This window comes from Diachasma alloeum, unplaced genomic scaffold (genome assembly GCF_001412515.2).
Source record: "Diachasma alloeum isolate Michigan unplaced genomic scaffold, Dall2.0 Dall_scaffold_01341, whole genome shotgun sequence".
NCBI classification, from domain to species: domain Eukaryota; kingdom Metazoa; phylum Arthropoda; class Insecta; order Hymenoptera; family Braconidae; genus Diachasma; species Diachasma alloeum.
In genome coordinates, this window is record NW_021681444.1 from 8,658 (window position 1) to 35,031 (window position 26,374).

Below are 26,374 nucleotides of genomic sequence, written 5' to 3' on the forward strand. Positions count from 1 at the left end.
CGTTTGGGGGTTTTCCGACACTCTCTCTCAACTATCAATACTTTTGGGAGTTGAGAGTTGATTTTCAGGATAATTTTATTTTTCAATTGCTTATAGGGCTCTCTCTCAATTCTCCTTTTTCGGATGATTGAGAGTTGAGTTGTGAATTCTCTCCACAACTCTCTCAACTCTCAACTTTTTAAGGATTGGGAATAGATTCTTGGAATAATTGTTCTTTGTTCATTTGTTCTGGTAATATGGCTCCTCTCAACTCTCAATTTTAAAAAAATTCATAATAGATTATTAACGTCATTTTTTTGCTTCGTTTTTTATATTTATAGGACTATCTCTCAGCTCTCCATTTCCGGTCGATTGAGAGTTAAGTTTGAGGTCTCTACTTGAAAACTGATTTTAGCGTGTTTTCATTTTTCAACGGTTGATAGTGTTTTCCCTCGAGTTCTGACTTCTGGAAAATAGATAATAGATTCTTGGATTGATATTTTTAATGTTTACACGGCTCTCTGTCGACTCTCAATTTTTCGGAAATAGATAATAAATTCTTGAAATGATTATTCTCAATTTTTACAAAGCTTTCTCGCAACTCTCAATTTTTCCAAAATTGAGAATAGATTATTGACATAATTTTTTTTTCATTTTCGATTATAGGGCTATCTCTCAACTCTCAATTTCCGGGTGATAGAGTTGAGTTTAGAATTCTCTCCAGCACTCTCACAACTCTCAATATTTTTGGGGGTTGAGAATGGATTTTTTGGATATTTTCATTTTTCAATAGTTGGTAAGATTTTCTGTTATCTTTCCACTTTTCAAAAATAGATAATCGATTCTTGAAATGATTATTTTTGATGTTCATAGGGCTCTATCTCTCAACTCTCAATTTATGGGTGATTGAGAGTTGAGTCTTGGGTTCTCTCCGCGACTCTCTCTCAACTGTCAATATTTTTGGGGGTTGAGAGTTGACGGTTAGAATGCATATATTTTTCAATTGTGTATCGCATTTTTCCCTCAACTCTCAATCTTTTCAAAATTGAAAATAGATTATTGACATAATTATTATTTTTGCATTATGCACGTTTATAGGGCTATTTCTCAACTCTCTCAATTCCCGGGTGATTGAGAGTTGAGTTTTGTTTTTTTTCCGGCATTCTCCTAACTTTGAATGTTTTTTGGGAGTTGATAGTTGATACCTGCAATAATTCTTGTCTCTTTCCAATACACCCATGTGCGCCAGAGAAAGCTGACATTCGTCTCCGTGTGTATTGGAGAGAAACACATAGTGTATTGGGAAAAACTCAATGCTCAATCACTCATAAATTGAGAGTTGAGAGAGCCGTGTAAACATGAGAAGAATCATTCCAAGAATCAATTATCTATTTTCTAAAAGTCTGAAGTTGAGAGAAAATCCTATCAACTATTGAAAAATCAAAACATTTTAGAAATCAAATCTCAATCTCCAAAAATATTGGGAGGTTTCAAAACTCAACTCTCAATCATGCGGAAAAAGAGAATTGAGAGAGAGCCCTGCAAATAATTGCAAAAATAAAATTATTCTGAAAATCAACTCTCAACTCCCAAAAATATTGAGAGTTGAGGGAGAGTGCCGGAGGAACCCCAAAAGTCGACTCTCAATCACGCGGAAAATGAGAGTTGAGAGAGAGCCCTATAAACAATTGAAAAATAAAATCTTTCTGGGAATTAACTCTCAACCCTTCAATACATTGAGTGTTGAGGGAGAGTGCCGGAGAAACCCCGAAAGTCAACCCTCAAACGCGCGGAAGGTGAGAGTTGAGAGAGAGCCCTATAAACAATTGAAAATGAAATCCTTCTGAAAATCAACTCTCAACTCCCATGAATATTGAGAGATGAGAGAGAGTGCCGGAGAGATCCCGAAACTCAACTCTCAATCACGCGGAAGGTGAGAGTTGAGAGAGAGCGCTATAAACAATTGAACATAAAATCCTTCTGAAAATCAACTCTCAACTCCCAAAAATATTGGAATTGAGAGAGTGATGGAGAGATCCCGAAACTCAACTCTCAATCACGCGGAAGGTGAGAGTTGAGAGAGAGCGCTATAAACAATTGAACATAAAATCCTTCTGAAAATCAACTCTCAACTCCCAAAAATATTGGAATTGAGAGAGTGATGGAGAGATCCCGAAACTCAACTCTCAATCACGCGGAAGGTGAGAGTTGAGAGAAAGCTCTATAAATAATAAAAAAATAAAATCATTCTGACAATCAACTCTCAACCCTTCAAAACATTGATAGTTGAGGGAGAATGCCGGAGAAACCCCAAAAGTTAACTCTCAATCACGCGGAAAGTGAGAGTTGAGAGAGCCCTATAAACAATTGAAAAAGAAAATTATTCTGAAAATCAGCTCTCAACTCCCAAAAATATTGAGAGTTGAGAGAGAGAGTGCCGGAGAAACTCCAAAAGTCAACTCTCAATCACGTGGAAAATGAGAGTTGAGAGAGAGCCCTATAAGCAATTGAGAAATAAAATTATTCTGAAAATCAACTCCCAAAAATATTGAGAGTTGAGAGAGAGAGAGAGTGCCGGAGAACCCCCAAAAGTCAACTCTCAATCACGTGGAAAATGAGAGTTGAGAGAGAGAGCCCTATAAACAATTGAGAAATAAAATTATTCTGAAAATCAACTCCCAAAAATATTGAGAGTTGAGAGAGAGAGAGAGTGCCGGAGAACCCCCAAAAGTCAACTCTCAATCACGTGGAAAATGAGAGTTGAGAGAGAGAGCCCTATAAACAATTGAGAAATAAAATTATTCTGAAAATCAACTCCCAAAAATATTGAGAGCTGAGAGAGAGAGTGCCGAAGAAACCCCGACACTTTACTCTCAATCACGCGGAAAGTAAGAGTTGAGAGAAAGAGAGCTCTATAAACAATAAAAAAAAGAAATTTTTCTGAAAATCAACTCTCAAATCCCAAAAATACTGAGAGTTGAGAGGGAGCCCTATAAACAATAATTATCGATTAAAAAAAATCAAATTAAATCAAAATCATCATCAATGGAATTAATTATTTATTAACTTAATTATTCATTACATTAATCATCAATTTTATGGACGTAGGCCCTGTAACTCCAACTCTCACCTAACTCTCAAATTTTCTCCCAACTCGTGGAACAAATTGAGAGTAGTAACTCTCAACTTGGTCCGCTAGGGGGATGGGAGATTTAACTTCAGATGGAAAGGTAATCCATTTTTTTTCCTTCAATTGGGTAACTTACTGCCGAAATTATCCCGACGTGTTCTAGAAGAAAATACGTAGCTCGGAAAAATCATTATCAAATCTTAATATTTCGTTCTAAAAATACGTCACTGAATTACCAATGCAAAACCGACGCATTTGGACTGAAATTTAGAAAGACATAACTTAACAAACTCCACTCCCACTCCCCAATTCCAGTATTTTCCACTGCCACACGGAGGCTAATGGAAAAATATCAAATGTACATATTGATAGTGGAAAAAAGGCATGTGTGCAAGGAAAAAAGAGTCAATGCAAGAGCCAAGAGAGAAAATTGGAAAAAAAATGAATAAAATTAAGGAAATGATGATGGGGGTCAGTTTGCAGGCGTCCAATAATGCAAGAGAATACGAAGCACTAGCAGTTGACATTATTCCATTTCCTAGTTAGAAACTTGTAAATTAATCATCTACCTACTACTGTTATTCATGTGAAGCTAACGAGAAAATTTCAAAATACATAAATAAAGAAAAAAAAATGGATTCGCAAGCATAACGATGGATTTTGTCTTGGGGGAAAGTGAGTTAAGTTATTTGATCGACACTCCAATTTTACTTGTTAGTGTGAAACAGTTCATAATGGATTTGAAAAAACATCAGTCGTCTTTTTATCATCTTTGTAAACAACCATGTCATGCTCACAGATATATCCCTACAAACACGGATGAGTTAATTAATGCGATCAATCAAACGTGAAAAAAAAACCATTTATATTTTCATTTTAATTGTCATCTTTGCCACTGAATTAAATTTACCTACTTTGCGTTTGCATATATATATATATATAGAATGTCGAATATCCCCCGGCATCATTTTCGAGGGGAAGAGAATATTTAATTGGACTGTAGAAGCGAAAGGTCGGAGCATAAACAGAGAAAGGGAATAGATCATTCACTTACTTCAGTGCGACATTATCATAGATAATCCTCAAATATTTATGTGGATTCTTTCCAATTTCTGTGCGCAGTGCATTTTCAAACTTGAATATTTCCTGGCGGTCCTCGTCAATGATACATTGGTGGGGTTTACGCAGTGTTATCGTACCTGATGCAGTATCCATGATTGCTGTTGCTGGGCAAAGAAATGGTCCTCTGGAGTCTTTGCAAACGAGATATCTAGGAATAGAAGTTGCATATGGTAATTTATGGATTATTGTTGATCAGCCACGAATAGTTAACATTAACATTGGCAGTTAATATTATACTATTTACGAAAGTCCCTATGGGGTTGTTAAAAGTGTGGATATGGGGGTTGTGATATGACTGCTGGGTCAATATTAAAAGTTTATATATATAAATAATAAATATATTGGATTCGTTTCAGGAGAATTTCAAGCTCAATATTGGAGAGACGTCAGACATGTAGCAAATTGACGTCTCCATATCCATGGGTTTAGCTCTAGCTCTAGTTCTAGCTCATATGATTGCAGCCCTCGCCTTCGGCTCGGGCTGCAAACTCATATTCGCCAGAAAAGTTCCTTTCGGCCTAGTGACGAAATATACTATTTTCTGCTCGACGCAGCCGGAAAGTGGCAACTTCGTTTGGCGCCGCGGCCGGAATGCGTCAACGTCCTGGCCGCTGCGCTAAACGAAGTTGCCACTTTCCGGCTACGTCGAGCAGAAAAATAGTATACACACCTTGGCCAGTAAATAAGAAAGCCTCAGATCCCATGTTTGTTGACCTCGGCTTCGCCTCGGCCGACAATTACATGTGATCTGAGACATTCCTTACTTTACTGGCCAAGGTGTGTAATCTACTATATTCATTATACGATTGAGATAATAGATTTTTGAATATTTGATTGATATTATATAGCAATATTGACTGAAAATTCCATGCTAACGTCAATCTTCAAGAACTCACAAGTGATCATGCAACATCGTCATTTAAAAAATTGTGTTACCTTACCAGATTCATGCTATAACATATTAATTACGATTGAGTGTCACACGTTGTGCTTTCGATACAGAAATGTAACAGACAATTGAGACCTCAAAGGTGAAAACGCGCGAAATCTATAAATCGAGTCCTCACATATTTTTAAATAACGTTTTTCAGATAATAATTGCTTTGATTATATTAAAATTCATGAATCATTTTTTTTTCGCAGAACCAGTTTTTCTCCATTTTTCTTTTTCCCCATTAAAAAAAAACATTCTCTCTAATTTCAGCATATTTGAGTGACGAAGTTCAATACATCCTTGATGAAGTTTCGTAAATAACAAAAACAGATGTACGCAATAGTGCAGGGGATTGAAAATAAAATATATAGAATAAGTGTTTAAATTTTAAAATACCTCCTCATTTTATTAATGTTATTATCGTTAGTCCATGACCACAAACCAAAAAAATATTGTACGAAAAAATGTTGACAACTCAAAGAAAGTAACATTTTACATTTTGCCATATTTAGACACCACCTGGGGAATTAAATGAAGACAGTTTTTTTTTACCAAATACATCAAACAATAATATATAAAAATATTAAAAACGGCAACACCAAGCTTCTTTTACTAGACATTATCAAAGAATTGATTGTACTTGTAGTACATTTTAGAAACAAATATCCCTTGATAAATCCCCCTGAAAACTACTGATATTTGTATCATTTCAACTGTAATGATTTTACTGATGTAATAACATCATCACATTAAAATCAAAGGGGCGTAAAAGCTATGCTTATGCACAGCACTTACGCCCCTTTAATTTTAATGCGACGACATAGTTACATTTTACGGTTTAAATAGGCATTTTTGAGCTTGAAAAATACGAGATTCCCTGAATGTGATGAATGAGATTTAGTTGCTGATAAAGTTGTTTACGCGTGTACGGCATACGGTACACTGCATCGAGATGGTCCCACGCCTAAGTCTTCGAGCCAGCTCAATGGTGCACTATTCACACGAAACTTTGTGTCCACAAGGTTCATAAGTGACGTTAGCACGGCGATCCTTACATGAGGCACAGATAGTTGCTGAGTTCCTCGCGAGTTCTAGCCTCACCGTCTCTTCCATCTCTCTTCTTTCTTCATTAGTTGGAAGGGGGTGGTAACTGATCGGCTGCTCCTCCTCCGACCGTAATCATCCTCAGGAATATAGAAGATGGGGTCATCTAGAAAATGAGTCAAGAAACCATTATAGACTTCGTTCCATGCCTATCAAAGTACGTGATTATATTTTTCTTACCATCATCAAGCTGCTCCAGGTCTATAAACGACGGCTGCTGATCCACCTGCACAGCGACTTGTAAATTCCGAGGTGGTGTCCTCTCTTCCAACACCTACTCCTCCCACGGGGGGCTCAGCAACTTCGATATCCATGGGATTGCCACCGACTTGACCAACTGGTTCCACCGCAACTGGAATTTCCCCCATCGGAGGGATAATCCTCTGAGCCCTCATCTCTTCATAGATTGGCGCACCTGGCCCAGCGATCGCCTCCTCTCTTTCAGCTTCCACTGCAACTACGAGTGGCCCATCAACTTCGATATCCATGGGATTATCAAAACCTTGACCAACTGGTCCCACCGCAACTGGAATCGCCTCCACATCTAATGCTAGCACGAGGGGCTCAGCAACGTCCACAGCTGGAACCTGTGCTCTGACAACACCAGCGCCCAAATCGGCTCCGCCTCTGATCCCTCCTCCTTGGGCATCCGCCCTGACGGGAATCCTCAATGGAAAATGGCCTTGTGCTCCAATGACTGCAGCATTTCCTCCCAGTCTACGAGTTCTCACAGCCCCTACTTCTCTCTCATCTGGGACGTCTGGCACATTGACTTGCTGCTGTACTTGGCCATTTAATGCTGCCACCAGGAGATTAGCAACGTTTCCATTTCTAACACGTGCTCTGGCTGCACCGCCTCTGATCAATGGCGCATTCCCCCTGACTACACCAGCCACCCTATGTGCATCTCCACGACGTCTCAATGGGTTGGCCTGTGCTCCATTGCCATGGGCAGCGTTTCCACCAGCTGGTCTGGCGTTGTGATTAATTGGCTGACGCCGAGGCACTGCCATCCGTCGAGCATTTGGATTCACGAGTTGGAGAATTTGCTCTTCATCTCGAGCAGCGTTTCGTTGATTGTAAATTCTCTCCATGGCTAAAATAACAATCACAGACTTAATACTTGCAGAATTAATGTAGTTTCAAAATAAATTGTTCTTGATCTACAATAATGTCCAACTTGAGTTCAATAAAATACAGCTCATTATCACCGATTACAGAACTTTATACACCATCGTTTGTTACAATAATTAAATTCTCAGCAGGATTATGTCTAGAAATGTTTGTTGGAAAGGGTTGTTTCTACAATTATTTGTTTTCTATCCTAGTTCATCGATTTCTGTCACTCATGTTAAATTTAACTTAACTGCATTATTTGCACTCGGAGGAAATTCGAAATTTGTTATTTTTAGAAGAAAAAACCAAAAAATGTGTGAATTACAGTCCAAAAAAATATAATTACCGCATTCTTCGTGTCCTTCAGTTTTCAGCAATTTGAAGTTGGGATGAATTGTGGCGAGAAATTTCAAGCAATCAGCATACAGTTTTTTCATTAAGAATGCTGCTGATTTAACGAAGCGATCGACCTCCAATTTCCCACATTGTAGTTTGACCCATTGGAGCTTGAGCGAACTACGAGGATCACTCAGCTCCCGACCACGAGGAACCCAATGAAGTTTCCCACGATTTTTCTCTCTCTGCAGGGTCTTATGTTTCTGGATAATATACGCTGTAACAAGAATATCATTCTTAACAATTATGATGTGGTTCCGAATTTTTATTCCGTCGAATCCAAATTGTTCAATTCTCGTTTCGCGTTTTTTTTTTGTTCGATACTTGTAGAATCTTCAACAATTGTATATCAAGGAAGGAACTTTTTAGATACAATAATATAAATAATTGAAATTTCTGCCCGTAGATATCCTAGAATCTTTAGTACAGACCTGGAGAAAATAGGAAACAACAATTCGCAATTCAAGACACCGAAAATGATTGATCAATTGATTGCCCGAACTATCATCCATTCATTCTTAATTTTTCTCATCATTACGATTATTATGCAAATTAAAGTTTTGAACTGCATACTCATTAGATCCCAAAAATCAGCGTCTCGCTTGATGTGCTTATTGAAGCGCTTGATCACGGTTTGCTGAAAATCTTTTACAGCATCATTATCCAGGTAGAAACTCATCTTGGAAGGGCCCACGAGGACAAGCCACTCATCCTCGAAGGACTCGAGCAAATTCGCTAATTGGGTCTTCTGTTGAAGTGTTAATTGCTCGCACAGCTTTCCATAACCAGCCAAGATGTTATCCTCGTTTAACAACGATAGACTGCAGAGTTGGGAAATAACAATTCCATTTGTACCGTCCAAAAATCTCACATCAAGCTCCTTTGCCTTGGCCCAAATGATCTGAAAAACAATTGGAAATTAGATTTTTTCCTGAGGATATTCATGCTTGTTGGTAATCGGGAATGAACAATTCAGGCCTGAAATAATATCATTAGTGCTCATCACATTGTCCTTATGATTTCAATAAGAAAGAAACTTCATCGTAAATTTCAAAGGATAATTCCTGCCCAAATATGATAACCCATAAAAGCGGATTTCGAAGCATTATCATGATATACTTGCAGAGAGTGGGTGTAACGAACCGTTTTGAATCATGAATATCATATCTTTCTTAAGGATCTCTTCCAACAAGCATAACTTATTCTCATTTCGTAATCCTGATATTGAACTTTGAGAATGATCTATTGTACTCACTGATTTGCAAAGACATCATTCAAAGAACTTAAGTTAAAAAATTATAATAGTTAATATCGAACCAGCTGTCATTGGAATGATCGTTAATAGCTTTAAATTTCGTGGGTACCTTCAGAGGACCCCCACGGAATTTTCTCATCCCCCAAGTTTACAAAAAATGTCAATTCACAATTTTCCATTTTTTTTTCATGAATCTTCTGCTAGAATTTTCGCTAGAATTTTTTTTTTGAGGATTGTAACACTCACGTTCGATAAGTAGTACATGGTGCCCTTTACATGCGTATACGATTGCTGCAGTTGTTCGTGCAGGTCGTGATCCAAGTTGCCATACATTGGCACGTTTTCGCCAAATGTTTGTGTTAGTTTGTTGACCACTGATGTATATGCTGCTGGTAATTTATTTTTAATCAGAACCCACAAACATGTCTTGACCTGAAACCGGAAATCATCATTATCAGTTACTATTATTACATATTGATTAATTGTCGGGAATGAAAAATATTGGATACGTTTTTTTTTATTTTCAAGAATAATGAAAAATGAACAAGTTATAGGCAATTGGAAACGTCTGCCTCATGACGTCATGCTAAAACGTCGATTTACAAGACATTGTGACGTTATAAGGCAAACGTTTCTTCCATTGGCGATAACTCCTTGTTTTTTCATTCTCTTTGAAAATAAAAAAATCAAATAAAGGAAAGTTCTTACGGTGTTGGCGACCAGTGCAGATATGATAAGGATTTCTGATACTGGCAGATCTGGTGGATTGTAGTTGGCTATGGAGGCGAAGGAAACTGATGATATGAGTGAATGTGACAGCTCTCCGAGGTGTTCTGGATCGGAGAAAATTATAACTTCAGCGTCCTCTCCCCGATTAAAAATTTCGACATCCATTACCGCACCATCGACGCACCTGAGAAGTGGAGAATAGGTAACGGAATTCAATTTATTATATAAAACTGAATATGAAGCATTGAATTCCGGTAAGATGAGATTCCCTCGCCATGTCTTCATCTTCTTTGAAACCACTGCCCAGTTCATTATCTGTGCAGCTTGCCAGTGCCTGTAAAGAATAATGGAAAATTAATATGGGCATCCAGATGTCAATTATACTAAAGGAGATGATGCGGAACTATCTAAAATCGAGTAATCGATAATTGTGAAATCGATATAAAAATATCTATATAATGATGACGTGTTATCCGGTTTATAGTTGACAAATGACAGATGATGGGTTAAATAAAATGGTGCCATTTGTCAGTGAAAAGTGAAAACGTTTGGGGAGGCGCGCGAAGCGCGCTTCAAAAGTGCTAGTCTATATAAATAGAACACTTGGATAATAAATAGAACAATAGAATAATTGGGTGACACGTAGATATGTGTAATCAACTTACACTGGTGCCAAATTGTCGTATATGTGGCGTAACTGCCTGAGTTGAGTTGAAGCGGCTTTGCATAATTGGTGGGTAAATTCCTCTTTTCTCTCCAACTCTCCATCCTCTGCATGATTGTGAGGTTGAGTTAATGTGAACACCTCATTTCTTAGAGTACCTCGCCCAGGGCAATCATATTTTGTTGCATCGGTGCACACATAGGATCTAGATAGGAGGAATATACATTTTACACGTGTTTCAATATTTTTTACTTGAAAATTGACATCACTTTTTTCGGACTTACGTATTTGCATCTCTCCTCCTTTCCTTGTAATAAGGACGATTATTGAATATTCGATCCAGCTTTCTGATGGCCGCCATGGTGCCAGCACCCACTTGTGTAGACTTCTTTACAGCTCGTGCGTGACTGAATCAGTCAGATTGATGTCGACTCGAGTGCTCGTGGCTTACCCTGCGCATGATGGTCACGGAGAGGGAGAATAGAATTGAAAAAAGAGTGGGGGTAACTACAGGAACGCCCTCCGCTCGTGGTTGCATACAGGCTTGTGGCACATGCATGTGTACTATGTGTGTGCTCTATTACAACGAGCACTGGAATAACATTTATGATTTTTTGTCATTCCGGCCGTGAGGCAGCGCTTCACGGACGCTCCGCGTCCGTGAATCTCTGCCTACGGCCGTCAAAACAAAAAATACTGTTCGTCATACGGCCAAAAAAAACTTTTCTAGCTCATATGATTGCAACCCTCGCGTTCGGCTCGGGCTGCGAACTCATATTCGCCAGAAAAGTTTCTTTCGGCCTAGTGACGAAATATGCTATTGTCGTACTATATTCGCCACGAGTACTAAACAGGAGTTTTTTAATTAATAATACGCGGGCAAAAAAGTCCTATTTTCGATACGCATCACAAAAAAAATATCACCACTTCTATCAAGTATTATACGTTTTACACGTACAAACAATATTTCCGAAAAAGGCTCATAATAGTTGTGGCAATTGAATCTCTTCAAAAATACATAAATCTTGTGTTTTTCGTATCTCTATTATTGACAAAGTTATCGCACATATAGTGGGGAGGGGAGACGTTCTACCCTCTCAGCTCTCAGCCCATACCAGGCGCCGATGATCTTGTGAGCCGCTGATCGGAAAAATATCTCTGTAAATAATGGAGATGTGAAAAAAAGTCAAAAGACAATATTTATGTATTTTCGGTAGAGAAACATTCTTTTGTTACTGACTTTTGTTCGTATCTCTAAGCGTTTAGCCGCAAAAGCTTTATAATCAATTAAATTGTTGTAAAAAATGAAAAAAAATTGTTATAAATAAATATAAGCGACTATGACTCGGAAAAACGAAATTCGGATTCAGCATATAAGGTCAAATTAAATGGAGGTCGTAGTGGACACAGAACCAAGGCTTAGCGGGTGGATTATAATTTGAGATATATTTTCTTTTTGTTCTATACATGTGTGTTATTATGATTATTTGTTATATTAAACGAAGGAATGTGGAGGGACGGGGTTGAAGGAACATATGCATACTTGCCCGGGGTTTTATGTCGTCACCTTGGTGTGAAAAAGACTTATGTGACGTGTGTCACTACGAAAAATTGAGAGAATCACATTTAATAAAATGTGGTTGAATGTGTGTGCGGGCGGGTGCGGGTGAGCGGAGAGTGGGATCATGAAGGCCTTGGCGACGGGGATGTATAGGCTGAGGCTAGCTGTCTGTTAGAGTGCGCAATGGCGCAAAAGAGTTCAATGCAATGGAGGAGTTTCGATGTAGTTTGCATGTATGAGTTTGCTATACGCGTAAACCCCCCCTCCACGTAGCAATAAATGAACGGGATGAACACCATACCTATATGACAATATCACCTTGCGGTCTCTCCTTTTCGGGGCCGCTTGTTTTTACATTGATTGCGTATCCTTAGAAGCGTTATGTAAACACAACTGTAGAGAGAATAAAAACGTCAACACGAACAAAGGCGTCTTTTCTCCGAAATCTATTCTCACGAATTCCTCTCGCTCCCCTTTCTTTTCGTTTCATCTGGGATTTTTTTCCAACCCATTGACATTTTGACACCTATAAACAACTGTTTGAGGATGTACCAAAACATGTAGGCCTAATAGGACGCCTACGGTAATCCCCAAGAATAACTTCGATGAGTTTCATAATTTTGCTGTAACTGATTACAGTTGGTGATTACCAATCCGATAAATAAAATGTGTCATTCAGTTATTGGGAATCAATGTCATTGTCCAAAATGCGTTCTCTGGAAAATTATTGGAGGTTGAAAAAAATGGTAACATTGCAATCATATAGATTCTACTCCAGTATAAAACAACTATTGTTTATTGCACGATTTTTATGGATCGATGAGTTACAAAAATGAACGCGTCGAAATAGTTGCGCGTCTGAGATCCATTCTACCCCATTCTTCCGGTTTCTCACCGCGAAACTCATCATTGTGCATGTCATTTTCGGTGGGATAAGGAGTGGTATACATTAATGTCCCTTCAATTATGTCGATTTAAACAAATATGTTCTACTTTGAATTTTTTTTATCCCTCCCTCGTATCCGACAAAACGCGTTTTTTTGACAATAACATGGTTTATAACAACGGATGGCTCATTTCTCGGATTGGCAACCAACAATCTCATAATCATGCATCACATAAATATAAAGGCCACCGCTCTGCCATGCTGTGAACTTTTTTTGGTCAGTGTCACAATGGTAGTGAGTTAGGAAATATCCCATTGAACACGACATCAGCAAAATTCCAGAAAAAAAATAATGGAAAGGGACGAAAATAATTCGTAGTAATAGCTTTCGGAGGAGAGATATCGTTGTTGACGTTGACGTATTTATAAACATATACATAAACATATACATAAACATATATATTTTCCTTTTCTAGCTTTATTTACATCACGGTCCAAGTTGGGTGGCATAACTCTGAAAAAAAAACAATTCTTAAAAGAAAGTGCCGAAAAGGGAGCGTTCAAATATTACGTCACACGTTTAGGGGGGGGGGTCAGGATTTTGTGACGTTCGTATTGAAGGGGGCGGTGGGGTCGGCTAGGTTGTGATGTCCCACCATAATTCGTCTTAGTTTTTCAATAACAAAATATCAAATGATTTTTTTTCACAAAAATGACGATGCTTTTGTTTTTTTTTCTAAAGAAACAGAAGTATCGTCAGAGAACCCATTTACTTTGTCTATGGGAATGAGTATCCCAAGTAATTTTTTTATTTTTGGAACTATCCCAAAGATTCGCAAAGAGAACATTATGAAATGATGGATTCATTCTATATGCGTAATCTCATGTCTTTCTGTTGAAATATTTGAACACAGCTCTTCTGTTTTTCTTCAAAAATCACTCGACAAGGTTTATGACGTGTTGGGGAAAGTCCCCAGAAAAGGACTAATTTATGATCCGTTGTGCTCCGAACTCGAGAGCGTTGCAATCCTTACCACATGTAGAAATTCAAAGGAAACTCTGTCCTCTGGAGTCATAAACTTTGTCTTGCTTTTCCTTCTGTTGGAATTCATGCCTGAATACAAAAATTAATTTCTTAGTTTAGTTAAATATTTTCTCTTTTCACCCAAACACTCAGGGTGACATTTATGGCTTTTCTTAGAAAATAGAGACGTGAAGAAAAACAGTCCTCATGGTGAGTCACAAAGGAGAGGCTGAAGAAAATTGAAACAAGGGCCTTTTGTCAAATGGGTCCAGAGAGTGAAAACTCTCATGACTTTTAGTTAGTCGTCCTAGAGACTTCGTTGGAGAAAGATATACCTTCTGCGTGCGATCATTAAAGAGTTTTACTTTGAAGAATAAAACTAATGTGTTTTTATTGAGTATTCCTACACATAATCCAATAGGTTATGGGCCCAGGATACTCCGCGTTTTATAGTAGTTAATTTCTTTCTATTATGGTCAAGTTTTTCTTATTTTGAGTTATTAAAAAGTGAATTAAAATGTCTACGTCGTTGAAAAGCGATAGGAGAAACATTAAGTTGTTCGATGGTGAAAAATATAATGTTTGGAGATTCAGGATTTATGCTTTACTCACTGAACTCGGTGTAATAAAAGTGATTAGTGAACCAGTTCCTAATTATGTAACTGCAGAGTGGAAGAAATTGGACAGTACTGCCACAAGTGTGATTGTTAATTATTTAAGTGATTCATTTTTGGGTTTTGTCACAAATGAAACCAAGGCAAGAGACATTTTTGAAAAATTGGACAAATTATATTTGAGGAAAAGCCTTGCGACTCAACTTGCACTGAGAAAGAAGTTACTTGCACTGAAACTGGAGGGCGAGACAACCCTGTTGAAACATTTTGTGAATTTTGATGACTTGATTAGTGAATTAATCACAGCCGGTGCTAAATTAGAAGAGATGGACAAGATCGCACATTTGTTATTGACAATGCCAAATGCATACGATGGTGTAGTTACGGCAATAGAGACTTTATCAGAGGATGCATTGAGCTTGGAATTTGTTAAAACACGACTGCTGGATCAAGAAGTAAAATTAACAAATGAAAGTCGAGATACCAGTAGTAAAATTCTTCAAGCTCAAGCCCAAAATGCAAGTGTCAGAAATGAAAGTGATAAGAAAAATCAAAAGCATTTTCGACAAAAACCCAAAAGACCGAATAAATTCAAAGGACAAAATAAATCGATTGGAATCAAGTGTTATCATTGTGGAAGGCCAGGGCATCAAATTAAAGATTGTATTCATCACAAAAGACAACAAGAATACACTAAAAACAGGCAAAATAAAAACACTGCACAAATAATGCAGGTCGAGCAGCCCTCGGCTTCAAACGTCTTCAAATCGAGTTTCGCTTTTATGGCTCTTGAACATGTGGCATTTGAGGAAACACAGAAAAAAATTGTTTTTCTCCTCGACTCTGGGGCCACAGACCACATCATAAATCGTTTAGACCTGGTGACAGATTTTGAAGACCTGGAGATCCCAACACAAATTACTGTTGCAAAGAAGGGTGTTTTCATCACGGCAACAAAAAGGGGTACGCTGCGGGTGACAAGCAACAAAGGTTTCCAGGGAGAACTTAAGGATGTCCTGTACTCGCCTGATTTACCCCACAATCTACTCTCTGTTCCGAAAATGCGTAAGGCTGGATTTACGGTAATTTTTGGACCAGAAAAGGTAGGAATTTTAAAAGATGATCAAGTGATCATGGAAAGTCAATCCGTCAATGGATTGACCGCTCTCGAGTTTGCGGTTATCTCTCAAAGGGTAAAGTTAGCTAATCAAGCATCTAATAATAAAATTAATTATGAAGTTTGGCATCAACGCTTGGGACATATTGGTAGAAATAAATTTTTAGAATTGAAAAACAAAGAAATGATTGATGACATAGAGTTGATTAAACAAATCACACCAAATGATGATTTGTGTGAGCCTTGCATTAAAGGAAAACAAGCGCGGTTGCCATTCAATAAGGCTAAAGATAAGTCTCATATAGACAGACCGTTATTCATTGTACATACAGATATTTGTGGGCCGATTACTCCTCCGACAGTTGACAATAAAAACTATTTCGCGACATTTATTGATCAGTACACGCATTATTGTGTTACATATTTGATGACACAAAAATCAGATTTATTTTTGGTTTTTCGAGACTTTGTTACTAAAAGCGAAGCTCATTTCAATTTGAAAATAGTAAATTTATACTCCGATAATGGGAGAGAATATTTGTCAAATGATATGAAAAATTTTTGTCGGGAGAGAGGAATTAGTTTTCACTTAACGGTACCGAGAACTCCGCAATTAAATGGCGTAGCCGAGAGGATGAATCGGACAATAACGGAGAAGGCTCGGACACTTATATCTGGTGCTTGTTTAGAAAAGATTTTTTGGGGTGATGCTGTTCTTACAGCCACGTATTTGATAAATAGAACACCCACGAAAGCTATAAAAGAAAACAAAACACCATTTGAAATGTGGCATAATAAGAAGCCACAGATTAAATATTTGAGAATATTCGGTTCCACTGTTTATGTGCATGATAAAATCAGTAAAGGTAAATTCGATGAAAAATCGTGGAAAGGAATACTGATGGGATATGAACCGAATGGTTATCGTGTGTTTGATGTTGAAACAGAAAAATATTCTGTAGTGCGAGACGTTATTGTAGATGAAACTAAATTTTTGCAGTCAAGGCCTGGAATAGGGCATAGTGGAGCTGAAATAGTGCCCCCTGAGGCTGAAAGAATGCCGAAAGGAGTTAAAATAAAACCTCCAGCAAAATCTGATATTGAGAAATCAGATAATTGCAATATTGATGAATTTGATGAGGCTGAAAAAGTGCCTAATAGGGCTGAAAGAATGCCTGAAGGAGTTGTAAGTGAAACTCCAGTGAATATTGATGATTTTAATAGTTTCTCTAAATCAACAAAAGCGTCTCAGCACAGTAAAACTGATCTTTCTGACAATAGTTCAAAATCAGTAAGAAATAATGATCAATCTAATAATGACAAATCAGAAATGACAATTGGAGGTGAATCAAGTAATGATAATAGCCTCGATAGTTTGGTAAAGAAAGATAATTTGAAACGAATGACTTCAGAACCGAGAAGAAGTGACCGATTGAAAAAACGGCCACATATTTCTTATGATGAAAAGAATATACCGGAAGACTGTTTCATGAATGCTCAATCCATCATTAATGATATCCCTACCCTTTATCATGAAATTAAAAATAGAGACGATAAAGAAAAATGGGAACACGCGATTCAGGATGAAATTAATTCCTTATTGGCAAACAACACATGGAGTTTAGTGCCAAGACCTGAAAACAAAAATATTGTTGGTTGTAAATGGGTATTCGCAATCAAGCATGATGAACATGGGAATCCCGTCAAATATAAAGCTCGTCTCGTAGCTAAGGGATTCAGTCAAAAATATTTAATCGATTATAATGAGACATTTGCCCCAGTAGCACGAATTGCAAGTTTTCGATTTATTATTGCTTTTGCTAATCAATTCAATTTATTAATTCATCACATGGATGTTAAAACTGCATTCCTGAATGGCAATTTAAAAGAAGAAATATATATGAATGTTCCCGAGGGTATTGAAAATGATCAAAATTATGTTTGTAAATTAAATAAATCGTTGTATGGATTGAAGCACGCAGCCAGGTGCTGGTTTGAAGAATTTGATAAAACTCTCGTTGAAAAAGGATTCCAGAATTCTCCAGTTGATAAATGTATTTATATTTTGGATAAAGGTGACATAACACGAAATATTTATGCAGTCTTGTATGTCGATGATCTGGTGTTAGTCACGAAAGAGCAAGAAACAATGAACAGTCTGAAGGGATATTTGATGGAGCGTTTTAAAATGGTAGATCTGAACGAGATCAAGCTTTTTCTGGGAATTAGAATTACAAGGTCTGATGATAAAATAACTCTTGATCAGAGTAGTTATATTGAAGCAATATTAACTAAATTTAATATGCATGATTGTAATCAAGTGAATACTCCTATGGAGAGTAATGTTGATTATGAAGGTTTGAATTCTGAAGAGAATTGTAATGCACCTTGTCGAAGTGTCATTGGATGTTTAATGTACTTGATGGTTTGTACTCGACCAGATTTGAGTATTGTTGTTAATATATTGAGTCGATACATGAATAATAATAATGAGGTTCTTTGGAAATGCCTCAAGAGAGTTTTGCGTTATTTAAAAGGGTCAAAAGATTTGCAATTGGTCTATGAAAGAAGTAATTACAATGACATTTTGACAGGGTATGTTGATTCCAATTGGGGAGGAAATGATAGTTCGGATAGAAAGAGTACCACAGGATACTTATTCAAACTATTCGAACAATGTACAATATGCTGGAATACAAGAAGGCAAACCTCTGTTGCAGCTTCATCCACTGAAGCAGAGTATATGGCTTTATTCGAAGCAGTGAGGGAAGCATTATGGCTCAAATCACTTGCAATTAGTATAAATATTGAAATTAATCAACCAATTATAATTTATGAAGATAATACCGGATGTATTAGTATTGCCAGTAATCCGTCAAGCCACAAGAGATCCAAGCATATTGACATAAAATATCATTTCTCTCGAGAACAAGTTGCAAAGAATGTAATCAAATTGGTTTATATTCCAACAGGGAAGCAATTAGCAGATGGATTAACGAAGTCACTCCCATCGGCAGGGTTCTTGGAATTCAGGAAGAATTTATGTTTAAAGTGACATAGTTTAAAACAATGTATTTAGATGATAAGTTGATATATATGACTTGTATAGGGCGATCAGGTTTTTCCCTGGGTTTTTCACCTGATCAGTTTGTAGCGCTATACACAGTATTCCCAGAAGGCATAAAGAAGGTGTATCTCAATCCAGTAATTTTTTTTTTAGATGTACACATTTTATATGATAAAACTAGTTAAGGTTAATAGATTAATTTTTGAGGGGGCGTGTTGGAATTCATGCCTGAATACAAAAATTAATTTCTTAGTTTAGTTAAACATTTTCTCTTTTCCACCCAAACACTCAGGGTGACATTTATGGCTTTTCTTAGAAAATAGAGACGTGAAGAAAAACAGTCCTCATGGTGAGTCACAAAGGAGAGGCTGAAGAAAATTGAAACAAGGGCCTTTTGTCAAATGGGTCCAGAGAGTGAAAACTCTCATGACTTTTAGTTAGTCGTCCTAGAGACTTCGTTGGAGAAAGATATACCTTCTGCGTGCGATCAGAATTAAAGAGTTTTACTTTGAAGAATAAAACTAATGTGTTTTTATTGAGTATTCCTACACATAATCCAATACCTTCAGTAAAGGTTTTTCAAATAGTTAGAATTTAGTCTCTGGACAACGGTCCTCTAGTACAGTCGTGCCTTCCTCGTGCCAATAATAAAGAGTTCAAGTTAAAAGTATTCATTGCGTTACTACATTTATTTATCCACTTTTACCCATATCCCAATACTTTCCTTCTCATACTCGTTGTTGACATTCCATTCCATGGAGAACAAGAAACGAAAAAAATTGATATCATGGGGGGGGGATCTAAAATGTCCAAAAAACGCGTGACGTAATATTCGATTGCTTCCTGAAATGTTTCTTCAGACTCACGGTGTGGAATATGCCAGTATTTCGTCCTCTTGTCATTGTTTAAATCATCGTAAAAATTGGTATCGCTCTTAAAAATTAAATATTCTTATTTGGATAATATTTTTGTTTATAGTGGACTGAATCGTAATCGTTTTTGAACAACAACATGAAAGACACCGTCATAAGTAATTGATTAATTGTGTTTGAGAGGAAGATTCAAATGGCGAGAACATTTAATCCACCTGCGTTACAAAACCCCCCTCCCCCCGTCATAGCCGCACTTTAACTGTATGTATCATCCCGTCCGCAGACACCAGGGCACCAGGGTCAGTTTTTTTTTAATATCGTGGAATCTAGTGGAGATAGGGCATTTTTTGCAGAGACGTGTTTTTTTTTAAGAGTGAACTGAGAGCTACATACAAGGTCCCCATGGAAATTGCCCTTCTTGAATTTGAGGACGAAAATCTTTCTTGAATTTGAAGATATTCAACAAAGAGTTAAGATGAAGTCAGATTAAGTTGACATAAATAAACTATATTTCACATCACGCGGTATTATTTACAGACTCTCTACATAATGAATCCCATGATCCACCTAATAATGGTCATCCTGAGAGGCAACAAGAACTTGCTTTCCTGGGCGACAGCCCTCACCCCCCGACCTAGTCAGCCTCCATTTGATATCACAAGAAACAAAATACACAAATCCAGGATGCTCTCCCTCCTCGACGGATTCACAAACGATATCCTCTTCGCACGATTCGTAGCTGAACCCATCGCACAATAACTGCCACACAGGCGGAAAACTAATTTCTATATGTGGTCACGTTAATCAACAACTAAAATACGTGAATGAACCATTTTTATATAGGATTTAGAATACACTCCGGGTGAAATGGTATATTTCTTGCTTTTTGGTTTGGAAAAATTGTCAATGGTAACAGTCAATTGACATTAATGTACATACACTTTGTAAATTTCTTCCTCGAATATTCAAAATTTTTTTCAAATTTTTGGGATAAAATATTGATAATGCTAGTCACGTGTATTACGGGTTATCAATGTGTTAAATTAATGAATTACACCTGAAGGAAGAGGCTAAATGCCTAAACAATAACAAATTTTCAATTGAATTTTTATCCTCAAAAATCTCCCAAATAAAAATTAAATTACAGTAAACTCTAGTTATAGTCACATTTCCCCTCATATCGATTTTTCACAGCTCGAACGCTTCTCCCGCTCTCCATCACCTTCAATGGGCCTAAATATAAACATTCTATTGTGTTATTCCCTTATCATTCAAAAATTCCTGGGAGTTGGGTCGACGTTAACGCCTAGTGGGGAAGAGCAATACAGTCGAATTTTTTTAATCAGTTATTAACCTTAATTATTCACTCAAAAACCATTTTTTTTCGTGGGATGTTTTTTTATGACCCATAGAACAAATTGAGGTAAGAATTTCATAGATAGATAAAAAATGTATGTTCCCTATTGGAATATCAGGAAAACGATTACAAGTCATCGAGATATGCGGCGTGGAAAATGTAGGGCATTATATATAAAAATGAAGTCATTTCAACGCACATCTCTATGCGATTTATAGTCCTCGAGGTATCAACGTTTGTTGATTGTAGTCATATCTAAAAAAATCGAAGCTGACTAGGTAGCTACTCAAAAATGCAAATATTGCGGCAGCTACAAGTCGTGTCACCAACCTGTGTCATAAATACGTTTATTCTTTAAAAAAAATCTTTATAGGCCCCCGGAAGTAGTGCGACAAAGGCAGACTATCTTGGGAGGAGTAGTATGGCTTTATCTTAATGTGCGCGTTATATGTGAGAGTTTCTCTCACTGCACCCCCCAAAAAAACGATGGGAAGTTGACGCGGTTGCTGACGAGTCAAATTATCAGAGGTGTGACTGTATGTCCAATTTAATAGTTAGAAAAATGCGTTTGCGCAACGGATTTTTCCTACGGAGCTTGGTGCATCCGTTTTCCTATGCCAGGAAGCTTGAGAGAAATATTCACATTCATTATGAAGCTCGGGTATTGGCCGAATTATTTTTCTCGTCATCATTCTGCTAAGTACAATTGTAGTATTCGGTGTATTCGTGGGGCCTTCACCAATCATTTAACATTATGCTTGCCTAAATATTTCCAGACGACGGGAAATTAACGATTTGATTTTTAGGTCGTGCTAACACGTGACGTATAATAGAAATGTTTTTTTTAATGTGAAATTTCCTTGGCTTTTTCATGGCATCATCAAATTAATGAATTAGTTTGGATTAATTGTTCTTCATGAATGATTATCTCAAAACCGTTGTATGAATTCGGAGGGGCTCGGCGACATTATACGTTGTATATATATATAGATACGTCCAGGCTGCGAGCTCACGCGTTCAGGTTAGTCTATACGCCTATGCTCATCCTGTGTGAACTTTGATGTCCGCGAGATAATTTCGATGAAATTTGTTTTTTGGGGCGCTGATTCCGAATATGTTTGTTATCTGGCCGAAAAGTTCGGCGTTCAATTGTTATTAACAATTCAATTGTTTAAAACCGCGATATCTCAGAAACTAGGGCAGATAGAAAAAGACAGTTGAATTAAAAGATGTAGATTGAACTATTTTGAACAATTTTGGTCTTTTATAAAATTTTAATGAACCGATCGATTGAAGAGATATCCGCAATGAAAGAGTCACGCGCCTAAAGCACGTATCTAATGGAGCACGAGCCGCTCCGCTCGTCAGCGGCCCCGTAGCGCGTGGTAAATCGTGCAGATTTATCATCGTGTATATCTCGTTAACTGATCGATTTATCAAAATTTGGTGGAATACCAAAGTTGTTCAAAATAGTTCAATCTACACCTTTTAATTCAACTGTCTTTTTCTATCTGCCATAGTTTCTGAGATATGGCGGTTTTAAACAATTGAATTTTTAATAACAATTGAACGCCGAACTTTTCGGCCAGATAACAAACATATTCGGAATCAGCGCCCCAAAAAACATAAATTTCATCGAAGTTATCTCGCGGACATCAAAGTTCACACAGGATGAGCATAGGCGTATAGACTAGGTGAATGCAACAGCGGTCGTGACCACCGCCACCTATTCTGAGACGATTGGCTTTTAGCATTGAATAAATGATAAATGAAGGAGGAAGTTCAAACTGTTCACTAATATATTGATTAGCACGCGTATGAAATATAGACATTATGGAGTTTCAGGATTTTTATTCCAAAGTTACAATTTTTTTCCAAGTAATCCAATTCAAAATTAATCCAAAATTGATGCAAACAAACAAGAGTGATGGAAAATGACAAATCTTTAATTGATTTTTTATTTCTTCTGTCTCAATCTACTCTATAGTATACTTGTGTGGTTAAATGTCGGATGTTGAAAGTTCACAAAAAATATGGTGCATGAGAATGTTCAACACATCTAATAATAGATTTGTTGAACGTTGTCCACCATAATACCGCAAACAGGGCATCTCAAAGGAGGAGCTTCACGGCTGAGTCGGTTTATGCACAGCGAGCACATGACGAAGTGCCGGCATGGCAGGTATAACCTGTCACGTCGGCGTTTAACACACAGCACGCAACTCATATCCACTATGTTGTTGGCCTGTTGTCTGAACATAAATAATTTGAAGAAAATTTAATATAAATAAAAATAAAAAACCTTAAAAATCTCCTCAATTCAACAAAGACAATGTCCTCCATTTACGTCAATATTGGTGGGTGTAGGATTCCTGGGGGGTTTGGAGGATGACTGTGCTCTCGGAGTGAGCGTGAAGGGCTCGGGTCTGAGCACTCCACGAGCGCGACAATGTAATCGTTCTCTATTCGCGCAGATCAAAAATCTGTGTGAGCAAAATGTGTGTGAGCACTAATTACTGTGTTGTACAACATATGTGGGGTTGGCGGGGGCATAGTCCATAGGTACGCTGGCTATGGTTTTATCCCGAAATCGAGGTCCCCATGAGGACTTGGTCGTTATTTACCCATTTTAGGTCGTAGAACACGAATATGACCAGTAGTCGCCGATCCGCGTTACGCTTGCCATTGTTATTGATCATTCAATTGCTTAAAACCTCAGAACGACGTATCTATGGGTGCTATGAGAAAAAAATTCGAACAAAAGTTGTTCGTCTTTTCAAGACATACAAAGTTTTTTATTTATTCCAATAAATCAATTTTCAACGGAGTTATGTTCACATAACCAAAGGGCGTGAGTGCCAAGGAATTCATAACTCCGGTAAAAAATGAGTTATCGGAAGAAATAAAAAAATAATGTTATGTGTCTTGAAGAGATGAACAACTTTTGTGGGATTTTTTTTCTCATAGCTCCCACATATACGTCATTATGGCGTTGTAAACAATCAAATTGTTAATAATAATGGCAAGGGCAAAGCGGATCGAAGGTTGCTGATCATATTCTTGGTCTACGCCCCAAAATTCGCAAATAACGACCAAGTCCTCATGAGGACCTCGATTTTGGTATATAACCATAATATGCACTATAGCACTGCAGAGGGGCACCGACGTGCGAGATGACCTTTATATCATTGCGACATTTTAACTTTATCCACAGGTCCAATATACCCATTTTTACCGATCAACTAGAATCGTCTCGCTCTCAATGTCCCACATTAACTGCCTGATGTTGTTTCAGCCAGTTGTTGAGGCTTAGTTCACATATTAACTTGGAAAATACAGTATTTTCTGTTCTCAAGTATCAACTTATCTGAATTGAATGTATTATCAGTTCACATAGGATTGGAATGATTATGATGAAAAATTGCGACACTGACTCAATAATTATCTTACTCGAAAGAAAAGAATCCCAAAACAACTCCGTGTCTAATTGTATCAAACTCGTAGTTACTGCCTAATAAATGTCAAATGGTTGTCAGTAATATTCTATATCCCCATCCATTGATTATATATTTTAGCAGCAAAATATTTGTACTTGGGAAAATCAATTTCTTACTTCTCACTCTCCAAAAGTTTCGCTCAAACTATTCCATACTTGATCATTACCAAAGAACGAGATTTTTCGGGCAAGTCAGTTATTGTTGAGAAAAATATATTCTTCCTCCGTGTATTAGGCATATTTGGAAATTTGGAAAATCTTCAATGTGACACATTGAAGGTGAAGATAATGAAAAAAAAATGAAGGTGTTTTTTGTTGTTTGGGTATCCCCTTGTGCCTCCCCTATGTCAGACGAACGAAATAAACAATTCAATTTTAAATAACATACACTCTGTCGCCATCAGTCCTGTCGAGAGTGTATTCGTAATTCGCCCCAACGGGCCCTCCAACAAATCGTCTGTGTTCCATCACATCAAACTCCACACGTTCACGTGGCATACGAGCGGCTGTGGCATGGAGGAGAGTAGGGAAAAGGCGGAGCATAAAAAAGCCAATGAGAAACACATACACAAGGGGTCTTAGTGGTCGTAGTGGCCCGGAACTTTGTGCCACTGCGATTGTTGCTAACAATTGAATGATTGTTAGCAATCACAATTTTCGACCGAGTAGTTCATAGTACATTATGGTACAAGGGGAGAAATTCCGTTTTGCTGCCCGACGAATGGGCAGTTTACAGGCTGAGCCGAAGGCGAGGTCTGTAATCCCATTCGTTGAGAACGCCATTTATCCCCGAGTGTTCTATACCATTTTATGGCACGCCGAGCAGAAGTCGGGTTAATCGGACGACGCGCGGAGCGCGGCGTGCGATAAACACGACTTATTGCACGGAGTGACATAAATTTATAATACATACATGAAGACATTACATTTTTTGTATTTTGGATTGTGGAGATGATCAAATATCGTTCTGATCGTTATTTTTAGTTAATAGTACTGTTACGCATACTTTTTCCACCTAAGCATAAGATGAAGTTTGGAACTCGTTCTCAAGTGGCAGATACTGGCATACCGGTTTATTGCCAATTAATTAATATTAATTCATTCATTTAATTATTTCCATGAATGCAATTTCTAAATGTTAAAAAACACAGTACACAAACTACTTGGCGTCTTGGGTTCACCAGTTAGCCCAATAATATATGCATTTAACCATTCGGCAAAACGTGAAAGGCAAATGGTGGCAATGACTGGGGGTCATTGACGGTAGTATGATTATGAGAATGGTTGAAAATTATGAAAATTCAGGGGACTTTGACCTTGAATTTTTTATTTATTCAAAATTCAATTCAACCTATTAAACAGCGTAAGGCACGAATCGTATCGGTGTGAGGATAGTGGGGGGTCCCTCGACGAATTAGTGCGCCCTAAGAGACGCACGGCGGTGCATGCACACTACTACATAACGGCGAAAAGTGGGGAGTGCTTACGACGTTCAATGGGTTAATGTAATATTTCATTCCGTTTTATTAAGATCGTAACTTATGCTCTTCTAATACGAAAATACCTTCTAAAAAAATGGAAATCCTATTAGTGTTAACCGTGAATTACGTTCAGTAAAACGTGATTTAGTTACAGATTTTTTTGTTATATAACGATCAAAAATAAACAATGGCCTGATGTATCAAAACAATCGCTAATCACCAATCACTAATCTGACTCTATCAATAAAGAAAGCACAATTTTTGTTGTCAACCATTCCTCACCCCCATTCATTACAATTACATAAATGAATTCCCTCCGAAAATATTCAAAGTCTCGACCCAGCTCCGGCGCGAATCAGCGGGCAAAAGCATATTGTTTTCTACCTCTTGCGAACAGTATATATGTCCCTGTATACTGTAGAATTAGTTTGAAATACAGGAAGGTTAGTAGCAACCGGCTCATTGGTGGG

General features: G+C 37.5%; 1 protein-coding gene across 1 annotated transcript; it reads right to left on the reverse strand.

The window, feature by feature from the left end:
* Window positions 1-5,544: 5,544 nt before the first annotated feature.
* LOC107046369 lies at window positions 5,545-10,837 on the reverse strand. The gene is made up of 8 exons (XM_015268970.1): window positions 10,714-10,837; window positions 10,431-10,634; window positions 9,745-10,099; window positions 9,283-9,468; window positions 8,355-8,682; window positions 7,732-7,998; window positions 6,450-7,365; window positions 5,545-6,375 (listed from the first exon to the last, which is right to left on the reverse strand). The coding sequence occupies exons 1-7, from the start codon at window positions 10,788-10,790 to the stop codon at window positions 6,455-6,457; spliced, it is 2,328 nt and encodes a 775-aa protein (XP_015124456.1). The 5' UTR covers window positions 10,791-10,837; the 3' UTR covers window positions 5,545-6,375; window positions 6,450-6,454.
* Window positions 10,838-26,374: the final 15,537 nt, after the last annotated feature.

Coding starts and splice junctions, on each gene's coding strand:
- LOC107046369 (XM_015268970.1), bottom strand. CDS start 10,790: ATGGCGGCCATCAGAAAGCTGGATCGAATATTCAATAATCGTCCTTAT. Junction 9,469..9,744: donor CTGCACTGGTCGCCAACACC/GTAAGAACTTTC, acceptor TTCCGGTTTCAG/GTCAAGACATGTTTGTGGGT. Junction 7,366..7,731: donor TGAAGGACACGAAGAATGCG/GTAATTATATTT, acceptor TTGTTATTTTAG/CCATGGAGAGAATTTACAAT.